Genomic DNA, 22643 nt, shown 5'->3' with positions numbered 1-22643 from the left:
TTACTTGTACAGGCTTTTAATGGACGCTCCATCACAGAAAACCAATAACGTAGTCTATTTCTTAGGCTTATTAGCCTCTTCTTCTGCCTTCTGCTTGGCTTTCTTTTCTCTGAAGCCCTTCAGCTTCTGATTAGCACGAGCTTTTCGCAGGGCAGTAAATACACTGTGTTTCTTCTCCTCAGCTGTGATGGCCCTAGCCTTCTCGGACTTAGCAACTCGTCTCACTGGCATAATCACAGAGCTTGACAACTGTTTGGCCATCTTCATTTCTTCAGCCTGAAATTTTAGAATTTTACATTTATTAATATGATCAGATTCCGCCTAGGCATGCATAAAGGACCTTACGAGTTTTCATTTCAAATCAAATTTATGAAAAAGATTTTATTTTTGGGAGACAAGTTTCATAACATCACATAGGAAATTTATGATACTTAATCTAACACAAAAAATTGATCTCTTGACTTGTTTTAAGTCAAAATGTGGGTGACAAAATTAAACAGAGGCAGCCATGTTCAATCATTAGGTCACTGTTTGTATTGCAACAACACAACTGATTTTTGACTACAGCCTATGAAAAACATTTCCGGGTATATTTCACTAATGACATTTGCTAAAAAGAAAAAATTATTTAAATGAAATTTCGGTTGTAGTTTGGGGGATGCAACATCTATCTATCCACTCTTCCAGCAAATATATCGGTGTAAGAACCTTTTTAAAATTCATGTGAAAATAAAGTGAAATGGTCGACTTTACGCTGATACTGGTCTGAGCAGACTTTCAGGTTAGACTGATCAGTTTCAGTTTGTTTGGGGTTTACTGATGTAATAGAGGTCATTATTTACTTTGATGCCTCTGCAAGCATTCGAACTTAGGACCTCTCTGGGAAATAATGCACCAGTTTCCTGAGGTAACAGCAATGGGAAAGAAACACCTGATTATTCCTAATTGGGTGCCAGTGTAACAGATATCATTCTTTGCCTCTATGCCTTCAACTGGATTTAAATCTGGCACCTCTGTAATAATAGTCTTGCACTAAGCCAATCCAGTCTAAGCAAAAACAAACCTCTAGTCAAGTGGTATATGTGGCTATCCTTTCACAGAGTTATTACACTCAAATGTGACCTTTGACCATTTAACCTTGACTGATAACTATCTTAGTATAGAGTGTTTAACTTCATGTGATGATATTAAGAACAAAATCTGTTCAGAGGTCCTCAAGATACAACATTTATTCAAAAACAGACAAATAAGGGTACCAACCTGCTTCCACTAAACCAAAACATCAAGCTTGTGCTCTTTACCATTGACAGTAATGATACTATAGCCATACAAAGACTGCTATCCCAATATTGTTTTTACCACAACATGTATTGAACAGTAGTACCACATCTTAAAACCATAACATCTATTTATCATATTTAATAACAAGAGAAACAAACTACATTTCTTTAAAACAGATGAAAACTCACAGTAGCATCACCCTTCCTGGGTTTGCTCTGCTTCTTGGGGAAAAGGATGAGTTTGCTTCTGTATTCTTTCAGTCTCTGAACATTCTGTTGGAGCGACTCAACAGATTTGTTCCTCCTCCTGTAGTCAACAGCAATACCAATAGTCAGTGCCAGCTTCTTGTTGATACCAGCTTGCTGTATTAACAAATAAAGGCCATATGTAAATAAGTTATTTTTACTGACACATTTAGGTGTTTTGGAAATGCTTACCAAACATTAGAAAATCCTATTTCATACTTAACTTTAATTTAAAGAGGTTCTTGTTTTCGTAATATATGAAATTGGCACTGTACATGTTATAATGTTTTTAAGTCATGTAGGATTTCAGGTCAGTTTGCATTAAAATGGTACACAGTTCAATATTGCTATCAGGACTGGCTTCTTGATGTTGTCAGTAGGAAATGTGCCCCTAGGTAGTTGATATGATTATGATTTCATCCCTATGGTACAATCAGTAAGTAAGCAAGTCAAAAGTATTTCATAATCCTACTCAGTAAAGTTAAGCTTAAAGGCCTATATTTCTTCAGCTCAGTCAGTATGAAATTGTGCTATAATATTTTATATGGTCTTTTTCAATTCATCATGACTGAATTATGGCAATTTAATAGCAATCTGATTTCAATTGCAAACAAGACTACTATCTAAATTTAATCACCTTTAAATCCAATTAATGAAAACTGTTTCAAAAGACTTGCCTTCAGTTCGTCCAGGGTGAAACCCTTTCCAACTCGCTGCTTCGTGTTGTACTTAAATGTTGGGCATCTAACAATTGGTCTAAGACATCCTGCAACTGGACGAGGAGCAATTGTGCGAGCTTTCTTGACACGTGTTTGATGCCTTCTCTTCTTTCTCATGGGCTGGTTGAACCATGTTTTTACGAAACGCTGCCAATCTTTGTGGAAGTGCCCATTTGGCACCACATTTGCTCTCTTTGGGGCCATGGCTACAACCAAATTTCATTCTGATTACTAAAGCATGATGATTTTGTTTATAAGTAAAACAGTGGTAAAATTTACTCACAATTGTCCTGAAATATATGGTCCTTTTTCTTGGGACAACAACTTACCAAATGTTCTATGCGTGAAATATAATTATTATACTACTAAAACTGCATGGAATAGGGATATTTTATATATATATATATATAACCAATGTCATTAGAGCAGGTCAAGTAGAGTATCACAAACTAACTGTCTGTTGTTTATTTATATTGTATAATCATTGCATCTTCTTAGTCTTGTGAAAACTATTGGGAATTAAAATATTCTTATGGCTAGAACGTCAGACATCTTAAGTGTTTGTATTTGTCATTATCCGTGTCAGCTCCTTAAAAAAATTTAGCAACCCTTTAATCGTAACGAGGATAATTGAAGAGACAACCTCCCCACTCTACAAAATTAGCATTTACACAATCAGAATTTTTGCAGACGTTACTGTCAACATTAACGATCGACGATAGAGTAGCTTCTCTCGATTTACGTTCCACAATCTATATCTCGTCCTCCCTTAAATTGTCACACGAAAGCAATATGTTATCGTATTAACCTACAGATTAAAAAATATTAGCTTGGTACTTCGGTTTAACAACGTGAACAGAGTCGTATAACTTTTATTTACAACATCGAAGCATGAGCAACACGGTAAATTGGCTGCATTCGCGTACGATAATAAGCATAATCTGCAGATATAAATAAAAAATATCCAACTAAGGATGTGAATGGAATATCTGTTAACTCGTTTCGATCTTTTACTGTGTAAAATTAGCAGAGATTGGCAGTATACAATAGGATTTATTTCGGGCGTTTAACTGTAACGTACCGTCACAGAATGGCCGATATTGAAAAGGAAGTACAAAAGAGTTCCAACGGAAATCAACACTGCACAGCAGCGCCGCCAATGTTTATATCGCCAGGTGATGTTTGAAGAGGTAAGACTAAGTTTTCGTTTAACTTTGCCGTCGTTTTGGATAAATTCTCAGGTGTACTAACATGCTTTCTCATGACAAAAATGTGTCTGTCCGTGCGGTGTTTATTTCAACTATTTCTCAACTGAATAGACACTTGCGTCGTCTGCTAAAGTTCTAACATGTTGCTCTCGCGAACGTAGGGACGTGCAACTGAAGATTTCTATTTAGTATATGACGACAGTAGAAGGTAATCACTGGTCACCTTTGATAGCTTATTCTGTTACAGCCACCGAGAAAGTTATCCATTTATAAGAAATATCCGTGGAAATATGTTTTACTTGTTTTAAATTTCATTACCTGACGTGACCATTATATTGTGGAATGTTGTTTGTGAATTCGCAAGCACCTGTGTGTATGAGACCACAGGGCTGGCAATGTGTACACTGTGTATGGTCTACCTTTATTACTTTCCAAATCATGTCAGTAGCAATAAATCAGTTGAAACTACAAATATATACACATCAGTATACCTTCCTTATGCATATTGTATAGTAGATGAACACAAGTAGATAAAGGAAGTGACAAACTGTGTGTATCCTGTTAATGCATTGCATGGATCTTATCATTTCAAAAAGTGTATTGTGTGAACTCCTGCAAATGTAAGTACATGTACTGAAAAGGGTCCTGGTTTGTGTACTGTATATATAATTATTCTTTATTAATTGCATATAATATCACAGACTTAGAAACTGATAATTTAAAAGTTGAGAGTACAGGTTGCCTTACTAGCTGTGACCAGTGGGAATATCCCATTAGCCAAGCAATAGAATGTTCAGCTTGAGATCAAAGTGTCGCTAGTTCCACAGGGATTAGCATGGCTGGTTCAAATCCATTCAATGCATTTTGCTGTCTTATGCAGATTTCAACTTGATTATTTTAAACTACATGTCAGTTTCTTAACAGTCAAACATGTAAGTGTTTCAAAAGATAACCAAATGATAATCAACAGACTTTTCAATGTCCCAAACAGGTCACTGTCTTAGCTGATTGTTAGTTTTCTGTCTGTATTGTTGCTATCACGTTTTCAAACACTTTGTCCAGGTTTTGCAAGATCTCTGATAGTTTGCATTAATATATACAGTAATGATCTTATTACTATTTTTGTTCATAAATAAATGGTCAAATCCAATGATGGTGGCCTCACACCATTGATTATTCTATGGAAAAAAACCCTTGAAAACCTATAGCTAGGTAATATGCACACCCCAAACTTTGGACATTTGTTTTCTAAAAAAAAACTTTGCACATTATGTAGGTTTTTACAGTAAAGTGAATTATTCATTATTGGCAGAGACATGTATCAAGTAAAACTACCTTTTTTTACGCTGATCTGTTTCTATACCCCACCCCAACAATGTTCACTGACATCATAATGGTTGTGCCTTGATGATCATGCCCTGATGGACATGCCCTGGCCCATGTATCATTTACAGTACCTTGAAGTACACTTCTTTCTGATTAATTTATGTAGTGATATTGTAAGCAATCATACAGACCCAGTGAACCTCTTGTGAAAAACTCGATATTGGAAGTTTTAGAATTATTCCACTTTGATGTGAAACACATTGCAAAGAGCATTTTGTTTGAAGATAATGTATGTTAAGATGATCGATATTCAATAGGATTAAGTCACTTTGATACTTAGCAGCTGTGAGGCATCTACAACTTTATTCTTAAGTACAGTTCACACTGTATAAGAGACTAGTGTTATGCACGGTAACCTTATAGAGCTGTCTAAAAATCACAGTATACACCAAAGTGGGTAAATATCATAGATATTTGTAAATATCATAGATATTTTCACATATCTAGCTTTGTTGATTGATGCAGCTTATTTACAATACATCAGAATGACTTTGTTAATTCATTATTAGCGTATAAACATTTAATATAGTCAACATTTTTTTGTGATTGATGTTTAGTTTTGATGTATGAATCATTTTGTCTGTTAACCTATCATATACCTTCATGTACTCAACAGAATAGAAGTATGACTAGATATTACCTACAATCTTTATTTGAAATTGAAACAATATCATCTGTTGCCATTTTGTTTTATCTCATCCATTCTTCTGATACTATGTTTTGGATAGAATAGAAAAAACTGATGAAAATTTTATTGTGAAATAGTGGATGGTGGACAGTGATATAAGGAAATAATGCTAGTATCTAAAAAAAATATCATTACATTGCACATGAAGGAGGTTATCTAGCCATCTGGAGCATGCAGGTTGTAAGTCATAAGATTGACAAATTCCAGACTTCTAGTAATCATTAACCACAATGCAATGATTGAACCATCCAAACATGGAAGACATGCAATTCCAGAGGAAGGAAATAGGAAAAACAATCGACAGCTGAGAAGATTTCTCTTTAATATTATACCTGTATCCCTGGTTATTAGGTCATCTCGATGTTTTCTAACATTTTTGTTCAGGTTCCACCTGGCCCCATGTGTCAGTTTGATTTGAGGCTTACTGAGAAATAAAAAATGACTAACAGAGCTACCAGATTTTGAGCATGGATGTTGGATCTCTTTCTTCTCATGTAGCCTTTGAGACTAATTTGAGATGGAATAGAAAAACAAAATGGCATACAGACAGTCATCTTGGATTTTGAAAGTTCAGAGTTCGTTATTGCTTTTTCTTGATGGTATTTAGTATAGCTTTTGTCAAATTAGTTAAAATACAAAACACTGTTTTTGTTTTTGACAGACAACTTGATTATGAAGTGAAGACTGAAGATATCAAACAACTTCAATATGAACAACAATGAAATAACAATAATCCATTTCAATGATGTATATAACATTGAACCTCAGAAGGATGAGCCCCGAGGAGGAGCAGCAAGGCTGGCGGCTTATGTACGGCAGTGTGAAGCACAGCATCTCAATCCCCTTGTCATATTTAGTGGAGATGTTTTGAACCCATCTCTTTGTAAGTTGTATTCATTGTATTATAAATATTATTTAACTATAACTGATAATTACACTTGTATTGGGTAGGATGATAGAAATGTATGTGTAGATATCTCATGATCCGTCCACAGTTTTGTTTATATTGTCACTCTATCACACCATCACATACTACACATGGTCAGATTTTGTGGTCTCTTTCTTGTCATTGTTTAAGGGTAAAAAATAGTACTTATAATCATTTGAAATAAGAAAAGCAGGGGTGAGGAATTAATGTTAATCTGCTTAGTTAATGTGTGCAATCAAAATCAATTAAGAAAGAGCAAAGTATGAATAAAAAGTTGATGCAGAGATCCTTGGTATTTCAATAGAACAGGAATCTTCTCCTTTATGGACAACACTTTCAACAACAGACATCTGTCATAATAATTTCTAGAATATACCATTATCAGGTAACTGAATCATTGGTTGTGAGAGTATAAATCTTACTATAAAGAAATGCAATATCCATTATTTAGCACAATTAAGTACAATTGCTGGAATGAACTGAATACAATCATACTTCTGAAAGTAATCTAGGGCCCCAGTTATCATTCAGGATTTATTCCTTGTTTATATGTCATGAACATTTTATCCCAAACATCTGTCATGGCAACAGATGAGACTGTCACTTTATGATTAATTATCACATATATAGATAACATTTGCACACAACTACAATTCTTAGATGATTTACACCTGGGGATGTAGGGAAGCAGATAGCCAAGCAAAACCTATGTTAATTCATATCTCTAATAAGCTGACTCTTAAGTGATTCCTTAGTCCTTGAAAATTTGTTGTACAACAATTATGGAAACATATAACTCTCTGTAGTGGTTAAGTTCAGAAAATTAAATAGAGAAATGTTGAGTAATCTTATCTTCATCCAAATGCTTTTGAGATCTCATACAAGAGACCTGATGCAATATTTATCTTAGATCTGGTAAGAGTGATGGTTAAGACAATGTGATAGGTATTTTTAACTCTCAAATGATTTATTTTTGCAGTAAGTATATTTATGAAAGGAGAACAGATGATTCCCATACTAAATGCTATAGGAGTCCACTGTGCAGTCTATGGCAATCATGACTTTGGTAAGAACTTTTCTTATTATTGATTGTGATGGTGTGAATTGTTTCTTTAATTAAAAAAATCCATGAAATTGCCTTGAAAAAATTACATTACTTATACTGATAATTGGTCTAAAACTCTCTAGCCAATTATAGTTTTCCCGTGTTGATAAAGTAAAGCTGTTAACGCTTTCTATTTTGATGTCCCTTATATCAATCTCTATTTGAAGTGACAGTGTTACTTTTAGATTTCGAGTAAAACTTAAACGAACATTGTAAAAAACAGCAAAATAATTACCGCGGTAATATTGTATCACTATTGTGTCCTATAGGAAATTTGGTAGACTCACTACAATGTATTAGATAAAGAAGGCACTTTCAACCCATTCAGATTTAAAATTTGATTGGTTTGTGCTTGTTTAGAGTGAATTACTTATAACATTAACAAATGCATGCTATTGTAAAAGTACATCACATTATATTTACTAAAAATAAATGAAGGAATGAATACTGTTTACTTCAAAATAACAATGTGAGAAACATTAAAACTCTGGAAACAACAAGACCTTTTACTGTATATATCTTGTGTAGTCAGAACTGAAGCAACAGTGTCTGGAAACAACAAGACCTTTTACTGTATATATCTTGTGTAGTCAGAACTGAAGCAACAGTGTCTGGAAACAACAAGACCTTTTACTGTATATATCTTGTGTAGTCAGAACTGAAGCAACAGCGTCTGGAAACAACAAGACCTTTTACTGTATATATCTTGTGTAGTCAGAACTGAAGCAACAGCGTCTGGAAACAACAAGACCTTTTACTGTATATATCTTGTGTAGTCAGAACTGAAGCAACAGCGTCTGGAAACAACAAGACCTTTTACTGTATATATCTTGTGTAGTCAGAACTGAAGCAACAGCGTCTGGAAACAACAAGACCTTTTACTGTATATATCTTGTGTAGTCAGAACTGAAGCAACAGTGTCTGGAAACAACAAGACCTTTTACTGTATATATCTTGTGTAGTCAGAACTGAAGCAACAGCGTCTGGAAACAACAAGACCTTTTACTGTATATATCTTGTGTAGTCAGAACTGAAGCAACAGCGTCTGGAAACAACAAGACCTTTTACTGTATATATCTTGTGTAGTCAGAACTGAAGCAACAGCGTCTGGAAACAACAAGACCTTTTACTGTATATATCTTGTGTAGTCAGAACTGAAGCAACAGCGTCTGGAAACAACAAGACCTTTTACTGTATATATCTTGTGTAGTCAGAACTGAAGCAACAGCGTCTGGAAACAACAAGACCTTTTACTGTATATATCTTGTGTAGTCAGAACTGAAGCAACAGCGTCTGGAAACAACAAGACCTTTTACTGTATATATCTTGTGTAGTCAGAACTGAAGCAACAGCGTCTGGAAACAACAAGACCTTTTACTGTATATATCTTGTGTAGTCAGAACTGAAGCAACAGTGTCTGGAAACAACAAGACCTTTTACTGTATATATCTTGTGTAGTCAGAACTGAAGCAACAGTGTCTGGAAACAACAAGACCTTTTACTGTATATATCTTGTGTAGTCAGAACTGAAGCAACAGTGTCTGGAAACAACAAGACCTTTTACTGTATATATCTTGTGTAGTCAGAACTGAAGCAACAGCGTCTGGAAACAACAAGACCTTTTACTGTATATATCTTGTGTAGTCAGAACTGAAGCAACAGTGTCTGGAAACAACAAGACCTTTTACTGTATATATCTTGTGTAGTCAGAACTGAAGCAACAGTGTCTGGAAACAACAAGACCTTTTACTGTATATATCTTGTGTAGTCAGAACTGAAGCAACAGTGTCTGGAAACAACAAGACCTTTTACTGTATATATCTTGTGTAGTCAGAACTGAAGCAACAGTGTCTGGAAACAACAAGACCTTTTACTGTATATATCTTGTGTAGTCAGAACTGAAGCAACAGTGTCTGGAAACAACAAGACCTTTTACTGTATATATCTTGTGTAGTCAGAACTGAAGCAACAGTGTCTGGAAACAACAAGACCTTTTACTGTATATATCTTGTGTAGTCAGAACTGAAGCAACAGTGTCTGGAAACAACAAGACCTTTTACTGTATATATCTTGTGTAGTCAGAACTGAAGCAACAGTGTCTGGAAACAACAAGACCTTTTACTGTATATATCTTGTGTAGTCAGAACTGAAGCAACAGTGTCTGGAAACAACAAGACCTTTTACTGTATATATCTTGTGTAGTCAGAACTGAAGCAACAGTGTCTGGAAACAACAAGACCTTTTACTGTATATATCTTGTGTAGTCAGAACTGAAGCAACAGTGTCTGGAAACAACAAAGTGTTTTACTACTTTTTGTGATCCTCAGAGATTTGTTATAAGTGAGGTTGACTTTATACAACTTGTTAGGTTATGTCTGATACAGAAATTGAAAACCGAACAATTTACAAGTGTGTGTGCATGGCATTGGAGGTTTTCTAAAGCCTGAAATTCTTTAATACTTTAATTTCTAAAATATGTTAACAAAATTATTGATAACACCCAGCTCTCCTCATAACAAAAGTAAGATAAAACATGGCATGTCTGCATAGCAGTTTGTGATCTATGTTTGAATGTTGCATTTTGTTTAAGATTTTGGAGTTGATCACTTAGAAAACTTTAGAAAACAGACTAATTTTCCATGGCTTATAAGCAATGTTACGGATAACCTCACGCAAAAGTCGCTGGCAGAAGGAAAAGTGACACACATGATGGCGTGGCAGGGATTTAAGGTAATATTAGGCTGATAGTACCATTTATATGTGTGATTCACTAGTACTAATATTATTACTGACAGTGGCTTGGAATTAACTACATAAACTTTTTCACTTTTAGGAATATTTATTTGATTAGAGAAGAAAATACTGCTTGCCAATTCTTTATCAAGTATCAAATTCTTTTTCTTCTTAATCTTAATCTCAGTGACAAAAATATAGCCGAGTGATTTATACCTATTACCTTGTAATTCTCTCTCCTTTTGAAGGAGGCACCTATTGGCTGGTTCTTTCTCTATTGACTCAGTGGTATTTGTGGTTGTGCCTTGTAAAAGGATTGTTTTGAATATACCAAATAGCTAGCTATTTTCCCCAATTGAAGTCTATGGATGTAAATCCCCATCCTTTTGTCATTGATTTCAGAAGGAGCACAAGGTCAGCTGATTCTTTCTATTTTAAATTTTACACTTTGATATCCATGTAATCAGTACAGACCTTCTAGGTCTCTTGTATACTTTAACAAAAAAAGGCAACTATCTGCAATGTCATTTTTTTATTTCTTCCAAATATGGGAGCACCTGAAAATGAGGCCAAATATAAAATGAAGTATGATTCACTCAGCTGTGTTTGTACACTGCCTGTTCTAGATTGGGTTTATTGGACTGGTAGAAGAGGAATGGATTGACACATTAGCTACACTGGATCCAGAGGATGTTACCTTTGAGAATTTTGTTGTGAGAGGAAAAGAGTTGGGAAATCTTCTAAAACAGCAGGTAGACTGTCTTTGATGTGTTATTGGTTTGTTTAGGAGTCGGACACTGTCGTAGCTACAACACAGATAGAGTGTAGCAATTATTACGGCAACATCATTTTTGTTTCAACACAGTATTCATAGTTCTGTCATGTCAGACTCCAAATCTCTGAATCTCAGTCTGTTATTGGTTTGTTTATATAGGGGGCTGACATCGTCATAGCGATGACACACATGAGGTGGCCAAATGATCGTCGCCTGGCAGAAGAATGTGATGTAATTGATTTGATCCTTGGAGGCCATGATCATGATTATGGTGTAGAAATGGTAAATAGCTTACAATATAAGACTTATATTTGATTATATGAAGCATCTGTTCGTTATATTAATAAATGGAACTGTTTGATGGATCTCATTGCTATAATAATTGAACATCTCCCATCAATTGCTTTTCTTTAATGAAAATAATTTTCCCCATTCCTTGTAATTTACTGTGTGTAACTTTCTTGAAATTTATAAATTTGCAATAAAACACATAATTAATATTTTGATTTGTGAGCATGTCTGATTTCAATGAAGTCATCTTACCTTGTCCTCCTTTTCGACATCCGTACCTAATTTGATATACATATTCAATTTCAGGAGATTATCACATATTCAGAAAAGATGTTTAATCGGATAAAAATCCTTTGGCATAATCTTATTGTTAAGTGGTGATGTGTGGTAGGATGAGAGTAGTGATGGTGTTCCACTTAACCATAGTTATATGTTACATGACAACACATTTCATTGAAGATTAATGGAAAGTATGTGGTGAAAAGTGGAACAGATTTTAGGAACCTGAGTAAGATCACAATGGGGAAGGATGAGTCTGGACTTCATCTGGATATCAAAAGGGTTGACCTTGACTCAAGTTGGGAGGAGAACGAAAAGGTCAAGGACATTGTCCAACAGTTGTTAGGTACAGTGTCTTGTGTTGTTTTAATCAAGTGATTAGAGAAAGCTATATTTGAGTTTATCTTCTCATTAACCCAATATTCTGTCTAGTATTTGAAACAAAAATGTTGTATGTGAATATATCCCTGTACTCCAGCTGCTGCAACATATGATGTAGGTGAAGATGGCTACAATGTAGAAAGAAATGATATGTAATACTCAATCTTCTTTGTTTAACAGAAGTGACAGAGGTTACAACATGGTAATCACACCAGATTTTCCTCTTTAAGAGATGTTTTGGTATATCTATAACAAGTGTGTTTGATATATGAAAATTGCTTGGTAAGTTCATGCTGGTGATAAAATACCTTTTGATGTTTTAGGACAAGTTGAGAGTAAGATGGATGAACATTTAGGGGAAATGGCTGTAGAAATGGATGGCAGATTTTCTGCTATACGTACCAGTGAAACTAACTTAGGTGTGTATTCATTATGATATTGATTTACCTGTGCTTTGTTGGAGGGCAGGTTTTTATGCTGAAACTGGTGAATACAACTTTCTCAGATTAATCTTTGGTTTAGATGTCCTCTACAGATTGTGGTGTTAGACTCTGTCATATATCTGGTTTCTGAATGTAAGTAACGACTTTGAGTATATGCATTGATTTTTCTAGGTAACTTAGTGACAGATGTCATGCTAGAGATCTCAAAAGCAGATGTGGCATTGTTGAACTCGGGAACTTTCCGTTCGGACAGAATACATGAGAAGGGAGAATTCAAACTGAGAGACTTACTTACTATTCTTCCTCTAGTGGATCCTCTAGTTGTGTTAAAAGTCACAGGTGAGAAATACAAATACATATGTAGTTTTGCTATTTCTTCCTTTTTTCCTTGTAAAAATATATATATACAGACTTAAGTACATGTTGTTATGAAATGATGGAATGGTTTCTGCATGAAATTTTTCTCTTGAATTTTGTTCCTAGTTTAAGTATGACGCTAAATACTCAATCAAGGAAAAACCAGAGTTGTTATATAAGCCTTGAAAGTAAATCTACAAAATAGAAAAGGAGACATTTGTTTGATATCTCTCTTTAAATAATTTAAGGAAAAGAGATACTGCAAGCTCTGGAGAATGGTGTTTCTCAGTATCCAAAGTTGGAAGGCAGGTTTCCCCAGGTATCTGGTATGTCCTATGGATTTGATCCTAGTAAGCCAAGTGGTAACAGAGTGGACCCAGCCCTGGTCAAAGTACAGGAGGATTATCTAATTCTTGACAAGGTAAAGTGAAACTAGTCTCCATATAGTTTAAGTGACTTACATTATCCTCAAAGGCTCAGGGATCTCTCATCCCTTTGGTAGCTCCTACTCTAGACTAGTTTATCATAACAATGGACTGTACCACATCACGCTATAGTGTCACAATCTTTTATTCCATTGGACCAGTATAACTACTAATTCACTATCACAAAAGTAACAAGGTATCATTAGGACAATCTAAACAGAGATACTAGTACTATTCTACAACTTTAGCTTGAGCTTGAGGCCTTGTCTCGCCATATTGTCCTGCTTTATTGCCTTGCTGCACCTGCCCATACCCAAATTAATATTGTTACCCTTTGTTGACACTTTATGAGGCAAAGTACCTGTTGAAAAATGTTTAGATTTTTCAGGAAACTTTTCATTGGATATTTATCGCATCCTTCTCCACCTGAAGTTTGAATTTTTATTTGGTCACTAATTAAATATGGCTGCCTGAAGTTATCTTCTTGTTTCTGTACTGTAATAGGTCCCTGCTTGGAATTCTAAGGAATGTTTATGTTTATATCTTAAGGAGCCATTTGTGTTAGGAACTATATCATTTAACAGTCTCTATGACATCTGTAGAACTCTTGTCTTTTAGGTTTATAGTTTGTGCACTAAAGAATACATTGCCTCGGGTAAAGATGGATATGAAGTTTTCAAGAATTGTGACATCCTTGTAAGTAATATTAGAGAACTTGTTCTTATATTTTGTTACAAAGCAACAACGAATAAATAAATTATTATATATGTAAAAAAATGTAATCTGATGAACTTTGGAATTTGAAAATAATCTGAAGCTGAGTTCAAAGTCATTGTTATTCCTTATATGATATGAAAACTGCTGAAATCAGCCAAGCTAAGATTTCTATCATTTACTCACCTTCTATGTGGCCAGAACATATAGCAAATATTTCATTTCAAGTCTGGTGTAGAGGATACTTAATCCTGTATCAGAAATCAATCATAAAATATCATTAGATATTCAATTAAAATGTAATGTGATAAATGAAAAATATATTGACTGTATTATGTCAATCTAATTCTAAATGTGAGGTATGCTTTTGTCAGAATTCCTTGTACCTAATCATGTAGATAGCATTTAAAACCTTGTGAAGGAATAAATATGATAAAGAAGACAAGACTGTCCTGTATATATTGTAAAATAACTATTGTCTATTTTAAGACTTATTCATTTATGGTACAATAACATGGTAAAATCAGGGTCATTTGTTTCAAATTAGATCTGTCAAATATTGTTTAATTGTGATTTTTAATCAAATTTCAGGATGTGTACACCATTTCATTGATTTCCTTTTTTGATCATTACATTGTTCATATTGCCAGGTGTCATCAGAACAGTGTTGCACTTTGAGTACCGCTGTACGTAATCATTTTGAGTCTATCCTCATTAAGCAGGGAATCAAATCTTGTAAGTCAGGACATAGACAAAGTCTCGTCAGTCTTGTGCGGTAAGTCTAGTTCGTGTAATGCCATAGAGATAAGAAATTTTGACAGAGAGTATTATGCTGTGACGTCGTCTGTCTCTCCTTACTTCTATAGCTCTCTTTTTTTGTCCTAAGAATCTCTTACATTTGTCAGTCAAGCACTTTGAGGCATGGTAAACTTAATGTCTTGAAATTGTTCTTTCTTGAATGGTACTTTGTTTCCACAAATACTGAAGAAGAGTTACTTTGTAAGATTGTTTCAATTAGGCATAGGAAATTTTCTTCCGGAGGACGTAATTTGACGCGTTACATATACATGAACATATTTCACTTTGACATAGGTTAGGTATATAAATGGCCTTGAAGAACAGTCTTTGTTGTGATACTGCAGGAAAAAGAGCCTGGTTCTGCAGAAGAGCAAGTCACTTGAGTGTTCCAACTTAACTAACCGCCTGGTGCGCCAGGTTAGCGTGCATGAGGTTGAGACGGAGCAGTGTCAACTAGCCCCAAGAGTTGAGAGACGCATTTTTACCTATGATGATGAGGTAAATTTATAGACTAATTCAACATGTATAGTGAAATATTTTAAACGAAAAAAATCTTAAGACATGGATATGACTTCATTGTACCACTGCAAGACTATTTCATCTTCCTAGTATTTTCTAGATTGTTCCAAATTATTTTGATTTGAAATGTATAATTTTTTGTTGATATATCCGGGATCCTCTTTTATTGTGAATTGTTATACTTGGATTCTGCATGGTTTTAAAACTTTCTTCCAAACTGAATTTCAACACCAATTTGTACAGCTATCTTGTCGAATAAGGCAGTATGTAGAAATACTCCTTTGACTGTTGTATGAATTCCATATTTGTGATCTGTTTCATTGATCCATCAAAATTTACCAGGTGTAGTGTGAATCATGACAATGCCCAAAACTTGCTTATTGGAGCAAAAAGAAAAATAATGATAGTTTTCTTCTTTTTCCATACCAAAACTTCACAATGTTTTTTTGCGACCAAACAGATTTTTGCCAAACATGTCAGGTGGTTAGAAACAGTTTGGCATATTCTGCTACTGGTTTAAGTTGAAATGTAGTATGAATTAAATCCTTTAGTATCTCTCACAGAAAGAAAGAAAAATGTAGTGGGTGAAACAAATATAATGAAAGAATACTGTATTTAACTGGAAATGAGCTTAGAGGACATGACAGTCAAGTAATTGATATGGATGTTAGTGTTATTAGGGTCCTGCCATTTAGTGATCACACTGTCCATGCTTCTGTCCAGAATACATTCATGTGTTCTTCATAACAAGTCATAGTAGAGGGATGACTCTTTGTATGGTAGGCAACCACTGTAAGAAGGTTGTCTCCAAATTCTTGTTTGTACTTTAAAGGTCAAGTTCGCAAAATAAGGTATCAGAAAATCTGAAATCCAAAATCTAAAAAGTATATTGATAAGGCCTACACAATTTATTGTTGTGACCCCAACAAATTCAGGTATCCATACATACCCGTAATTCTCTTGAATTTCCCTGTTCCAGATTATTTTAGTACTCAAACAGATTCTTTAGATTCTTTTTTTTTCGCAATGGTAGATGGTTTCCATTGCCAAGTCGTTTAAAATTGTTGATCCTGTGTGTTGTTATGGCCATACACTTTTAAATTTTCCTTTTTCAGATGAAACAAATTCTATTGGCGTCTAGACTGGAATCTAGTCACAGTTTAAGAGATTCCTGTATACGAGAATCTTCTTTGGAAACTTCAGACCTGGATGAGTTGGATTCTGATTTCTTCTAGCTCCTGGAAACTACAGACCTGGACAAGTTGGATGCTTACTTCTACTTGTTCTGGGAATATTTGGATATGTACAAGTTAGATTTAGACTTTTTCTACAAGACATTTGATTCAGGATGAAGTCATTATTGTAAAGGTCCATGTATACTGACAACAGACCAATTAGAATGTTGAATTAAACTCTCATTTTGCTAATTATTACAATACATTTAAGAAAATGTACCTCAAGATAACTAGGGATTTACCTATGAAGGCTAGCATTTACAATTTTTTAGGTCAGCTTATTTAATTAAGGCTAGAGGGCCTTGTGTTCAGTTTTTTTAGACCTGTCTGTCGATAATGGTAAGTAAGATGAGGTAGATATAATACAATGCAAACTTACAAGTACATTGTAAGAAGATATGTATCTTTTTTTTACATTTTGTATTCATTATGTCATATCATTAATACCTGTATTGCCAAAATATTTGGGAATAATGTGGCTGATAAAAATGAGAAATTAAGTGTTACAAAGTATGCCTGCTGTATGATGACAGTTGCAATCACTTTATTGATGACAGTATTTGTTATATGTCTACATGTCCTTAAATTGTTTTAGGTGCTCTCATTATCAGTTATATTTGTTAATTATTTTTTTATTATTAAAGTAGGTACACATTACTTTTGTCCACATTTTGCTAAGAATCATTGTGTTCAATTTTTTTATAACATTTGAAAAAATAAAAACTTTTTATGTATTAATCACCTTAACACAATGACCACACACATGGAAGAATTGGTCATACTATGTACATGGGAAACATTATTCATAGTTTTTCTGTCCTCACAGAGAAAGGTTAATTTTTGCCAATTCTGAAATTCCCTGTAAAATACATAAAATTACCAGTAAAGATAAGCTCCTTTTAAGTTTTGTCTTCTGTGCAGAAGGTTAAAATGAACATTTCAGTTAAAACTGCGGTGAAGTTTTCCAGTATATAGGGGTAGATCAGGATCATTATTTCTGAAACACAAAACTTGCTTTTGTCATTATCATCAGTGGGTGGATTACAAATAGAAAAATACTTCACCTCTGGGATTTTCATTTATCACATTGCTGGTGTGTTCTGCCATGACAGATAGAGATATGTAGTAAGACTTTGTGACATTAGAAATAGATAATATCATTCAAATGGTAAATGAAATTTGTTAAATTCATTTTGAAGTACTTTTACGCTGTGTCAGCCATAGCCTAATTTTACATTGATTTCAACATAGGTATATTTTTTGTCTTGAGTACCCGCGACATGAGTTTATTCTGGGAGATTATTCCAATAAATTGCTTGTGAACAGGTCAGGAAGTTTGCAACTTTGTTACTGAATCAGTATTGTTGAAGGATGATTTGGAGTGAGTTTGATGGAGTGATGTATGATTTTAAAACGATCCCATAATTATGATTTCACTATGACCATTTAATCAGTTTGTCTGGTATCAAATATTTATACAATCCAGCGTTCAAATTTTTGTTAAGTTTTGAAGCATTTATGTGCAATGTTTTGTAGTGGAAATCTATTAAAATGACCAACTGCTGGGTGTTGTTAAGTTTAGAAGTATTATAACTGTTATCAGTCAGTTAGATTACCCGTATATACAACGGCATTCCATGTGATATATTGTAACCACTAGATACATATCGGTTTGATATTGATATCATTTTTCCTTTTTGTCATTTTTGGTCAGTAGACCTGCCCTGTATTGTCCATTTACCTGTCCTATGTGGTCAGTTTACCTGTCCTATGAAGTCAGTTTACCTGTCCAGTGTGGTCAGTTTACCTGTCCTGTGTGATCAGTTTACCTGTCTTGTGTGGTCAGTTTACCTGTCCTGTGTGATCAGTTTGCCTGTCTTGTGTGATCAGCTTGCCTGTCTTGTGTGGTCAGCTTGCCTGTCTTGTGTGGTCAGTTTACCTGTCTTGTGTGGTCAGCTTGCCTGTCTTGTGTGGTCAGTTTACCTGTCTTGTGTGGTCAGCTTGCCTGTCTTGTGTCGTTAATTCAGTATCTGCCAATCCATTTTTTTTTAATGCCCATATTGATTGTTAATTGGTTACCACCTTACTCAGGATATACGTAGTTATACATTCTTGTACATATAAACAGCATTGTCTTTGTAGCGTCTGTTAATTATGCTTCAGTAGTACATGTATTTAGCCTGCATATGTTCATGTTGTTTTTTAGAATTTTTTCATTTAAAGTAGCCATTTTCTGCTGCATGTGTTTGTTCTAATTTCAGATACAAGCTGTAGCTTTTAACCTATTTTTTGAGCTTGTGCCATAACAAGTATATGACCTTTTATGTTACATTTTACTATTTGATGTGCATTCTTTAGCAGTTACCAAGAAATTTCTGATTTACAATTTCTATGTTCTTTTTATCCATTAATACTATACTAATGTAAAGTAAGCTGTTACAATGATATAGAGTTTGTGTTGTTCAGCCAAATATCATCGACGTCAACTTAATTCTTAAAGAAAATAATTTGTCTTAGAGTATTCTTTTCAGGTTGTTTAAGTTAGAAGTCTTGAAAAATGAATTCATCAATAGCAATATATGGTACTGGTCAAGTTCTCTTCAATATTCATATTGATATAGTGCACATGTCTGTTAATAAGCCCACACACACATGCTATTTTATTATCCAGCAAGAAGCGCTCTCCTTGACATTAAATCAGAGGTTATAACGTTTTGGTCCCGAGATTTATCACAGGTTGAGTATGGTATCAGTTTCATACTTAATATCTAGATATCTATAATTTAAATGTATATAAAGCAATAATTGATATATAAATTTAAACAAGAATGTTTTTTCATTTGATTTATAATTCATAATGATATAAACCATGTCTTCCTATTTAAATTTGACCTCGGTGACAATGAATCCTACTGGATTGAAGGTAACTATGCCATGTACTGTTGTAACTTGAAAATATTTGAGTTTACCACCATGAAAAAAGATACTCTTGTGTTCTTACTATCATCAAATGTGGCTTTTCAAGGTTTTTTTATGGTTCTGAAAAACATTAAAATGTTATTCATCGATTCTCACTGAAAACTGTATACCTAAACATTATAAGAAAACAATACTCATTATTGGTTCTTAAAACTACTTACATAAGGTTATTCCAAAGTTCTAAATACCACCAATAAGGCTAATCTTAAGATTTGAATGTCATAAATTAAGCTATTACTAAGTTCTGAACACTACCATTAAGACTATTCCTAAGTTTTCAACACGATCAAAACGCTATGAAAGGATTCTAAAAACACTACAAGAAGGTCTGTACCTATACTTGGTTGGTTGGGTGATATGCTTGGTAGTTAGTGTTTTCCTAATTAAGCAACTGAAGCTGTTTGATCGTCAAAAAATTCAAAATATGTACTCACTGACCTTACCACTACCTTATCCTAGGTTCTCTGAATACAGACCCTCAAGGTTAACAGTAGAATATAATTAGACAGTCCTCCCTTTTTTATGTGTAAGTTATTTTGTAAACACTTTTTATTTTTTTTATTCTTGGTATATTTTATATTATTAGATAATTGTATCTGTCGAGAATAGTGTTGTACAATAATAATATTTGTTTTCCTCAAAATTACAATTCTTTAGTATGCATACTATCAAAATACAAAGCTGATACCATATTCCTTTCAATGAAAGTAAATGTTGGTGCTTACCCACAGGTAAAAAAACAATGCTTATATTGAAGTATATTGTTGTTTTGTTGATATGGAGATGCTTAAGGAGTTAAAACACATTGTTGACACATGTTTTAAATATAATACAATGTTAATGACTCAGTGTTATACTAATTATCTAATTAAGACCAGTGTTGATAAACTTTATATATTCTGTAATGCTTAATATAGTGCAGTGATGAAGCTTATTCATAAATACATATTTACCATTGTATAACAATACTACAGTGAAACCTTACTTCAGCTAGTTGTGTATTACCAGCTCCTGAACTTTTTATGAGGTAGAAATATTGTAAGTGTAAATAAAATGAGTCCCCTTCGCCATCCCTCACTGTCTTTACTAGATGAAAACTAGTAAATGTTATTGAATTGCTTTTACTGGACAATCCTGTGCATTGTGAATTCCAAGTGATAAAAACAAAGTTAATTACTTAAATACAATTATGAAATGTGTTCCGTTATAAATCAAAGCTCTAAGAGACGTTTCAGAATTAGAGTACCGATTATCGATTCATTCATTTGAACAGTCAATGTATTTTTTAATAATGTACAATGCCATTGTGTTTCTAATTTATGTACTTTTTCAATAAAAATTGTTTATCAATGTATTGTTAAATGTAATGTAGTGTTAATCAAGTCTTGATCTTATTCTTGAAATAAAAATAAAGAAATGTACTCCTGAATCACATATAACACAGTATTATATACTCAATGATATATCAGGTTTTTAAAACAAATTGTTAATTACAATACACAACACAGTATTATATACTCCTTGATATATCACGTTTTTAAAACAAATCCTGTATTTCAATACACAACACTGCAGGATAAAAGTACGAAAACCAAGGTTAAATCGTAAAACAATTAACCCTTTCTGTTAGCTTTAAGGTAATGTGTTACAAGTGTTGGACTGCTGATTTCAGACCCGGCAAAGCTATCAAATAAAAATGCCTATTTTCACATTTGAAATTCTGCAGTAGCAAATCCTTTGTTTTCTTTACTGTTATTGAATGCTAGTTGTTCAGATGTGGAGATTTCATGTTGATTTGTCGTAAAACTTTAGCTTTTCCAAGATAATCCAAAGTTGAGCAACGAATTGATTGTTTGAATACTGTGATTTTTAACCTACCTGCATTGTTGTTTATTGTGTGAATACAACCGATATATGAATGTGTATCTACAATATCTTATTCCAACAGCCAATAACGGGTATAGACCAGGTAATGTTTTATATATGTAGCCATTACTTTCTTAGTATTCTTGTTTTGTACATTAAACACATATCGGAACAAAGCTGTTGTTTGTTATTGAAATACATTTACAAACATGCTCTTATTCTCTTTATGAACCATTTAGACTGTAACTTACAGCAGCTCTGTAAACTGAACTAAAATTCAATTTGATTTCCATTTGATGTAATTTTGTTTGGTAATCAATATGAACATTTTCTGATATATCATATACATACATACCATCATATGCTGTTGAAATTTACCAGACATGTTGTATTCAATGGGTGTCACAGTGTAAATTCTTTGTCTAGTAGATGGTGAAATATTAAAACATGAGGCCCATGGGCTTTAACAGTCATTTAACTACCTGGTAATCTTAACATGATTTAAAGAGTTCTGGGTCACAACTCTGTCAGTTGTAATTGTATCGGTCCAATTGATGATATAAGGCTGCATACAAAGTTTCATCAAAATCCATTCATACTTATTCACTTTATTTCAAGTTATCATGTTTACAAGGTCTAACAGTAATAAAATTGTGCTGGGCTATAACTCTCAATGATCAAATAAGTACCATTGTCGAACCCCTCCAAGGTAGATGGCAGCATATCAAGTACATCAAAATCTATTATAATTTATTCATGTTAACATGTCCACAAGAAAAACATACAAAGAAGGATTGAAATAGGTCACTATGATCTTAGTTCAGGTGACCTAAAAAAACCTAAACATAGATTTTAGATCATGGTGGGCAGTTCAAATCCATGGTTGTTGCAATTCCCTGGTCCCTTGGGGTCGAAAAAACTTTCTGAATTTAGGAAATTATTTCCAATGCCCCATGATGTTTCAGACCAAATTTGGATGAATTTTGCTGAGGCATTAAGCAGGAGTAGTGTTTTAAAGTGGACAACACACAACGATGAATGATGCACAATAGCAGTAGGTCATCATGGACCTAAAAATGGCTAATAAGCAGCCATCTTTGATTTTGACAAATGAAGCTTGTTATTGCAATTAACAGGTGTTGGATAAATCTTTCTCAAACATCAATATGCAAGTTCTCATTGGTCTCCAAAAAAAGGAACGACTTGACAGGAAGCCATCTTGTATTGAGGGATACAACATAGGACATTCTCAAATTTCATATGATTCTCTGTAAAATCAAAGGTCTGC

General features: G+C 33.8%; 2 protein-coding genes across 2 annotated transcripts; one reads left to right on the top strand and one right to left on the bottom strand.

Annotated features, from left to right (window-relative positions):
• Nucleotides 1-3342, bottom strand: LOC132553927 (large ribosomal subunit protein eL13-like). The gene is made up of 4 exons (XM_060218216.1): nucleotides 3327-3342; nucleotides 2204-2451; nucleotides 1470-1643; nucleotides 1-276 (listed from the first exon to the last, which is right to left on the bottom strand). The coding sequence occupies exons 2-4, from the start codon at nucleotides 2447-2449 to the stop codon at nucleotides 55-57; spliced, it is 642 nt and encodes a 213-aa protein (XP_060074199.1). The 5' UTR covers nucleotides 2450-2451; nucleotides 3327-3342; the 3' UTR covers nucleotides 1-54.
• A 2893-nt stretch (nucleotides 3343-6235) lies between these two features.
• On the top strand, nucleotides 6236-16510 carry LOC132553961 (mannosylglucosyl-3-phosphoglycerate phosphatase-like). Its single transcript, XM_060218256.1, has 13 exons — nucleotides 6236-6410; nucleotides 7435-7521; nucleotides 10151-10290; nucleotides 10920-11045; nucleotides 11228-11350; nucleotides 11819-11984; nucleotides 12343-12438; nucleotides 12634-12801; nucleotides 13068-13240; nucleotides 13863-13940; nucleotides 14609-14733; nucleotides 15101-15254; nucleotides 16391-16510. Exons 1-13 carry the CDS (start codon nucleotides 6236-6238, stop codon nucleotides 16508-16510), a joined length of 1731 nt encoding a protein of 576 aa, XP_060074239.1.
• Nucleotides 16511-22643: the final 6133 nt, after the last annotated feature.

This window comes from Ylistrum balloti, unplaced genomic scaffold, assembly GCF_031769215.1.
Source record: "Ylistrum balloti isolate Yb309-2 unplaced genomic scaffold, AGI_CSIRO_Ybal_v1 Utg370368, whole genome shotgun sequence".
NCBI lineage: Eukaryota > Metazoa > Mollusca > Bivalvia > Pectinida > Pectinidae > Ylistrum > Ylistrum balloti.
Note: the sequence above shows the minus strand (reverse complement) of the source record. Positions and strands in the feature narration are given on the sequence as shown.

Coding starts and splice junctions, on each gene's coding strand:
- LOC132553961 (XM_060218256.1), top strand. CDS start 6,236: ATGAACAACAATGAAATAACAATAATCCATTTCAATGATGTATATAAC. Junction 7,522..10,150: donor CTATGGCAATCATGACTTTG/GTAAGAACTTTT, acceptor ATTTTGTTTAAG/ATTTTGGAGTTGATCACTTA. Junction 12,802..13,067: donor AGTTGTGTTAAAAGTCACAG/GTGAGAAATACA, acceptor AAATAATTTAAG/GAAAAGAGATACTGCAAGCT.
- LOC132553927 (XM_060218216.1), bottom strand. CDS start 2,449: ATGGCCCCAAAGAGAGCAAATGTGGTGCCAAATGGGCACTTCCACAAA. Junction 1,644..2,203: donor TCACCCTGGACGAACTGAAG/GCAAGTCTTTTG, acceptor TTGTTAATACAG/CAAGCTGGTATCAACAAGAA. Junction 277..1,469: donor CCAGGAAGGGTGATGCTACT/GTGAGTTTTCAT, acceptor CTAAAATTTCAG/GCTGAAGAAATGAAGATGGC.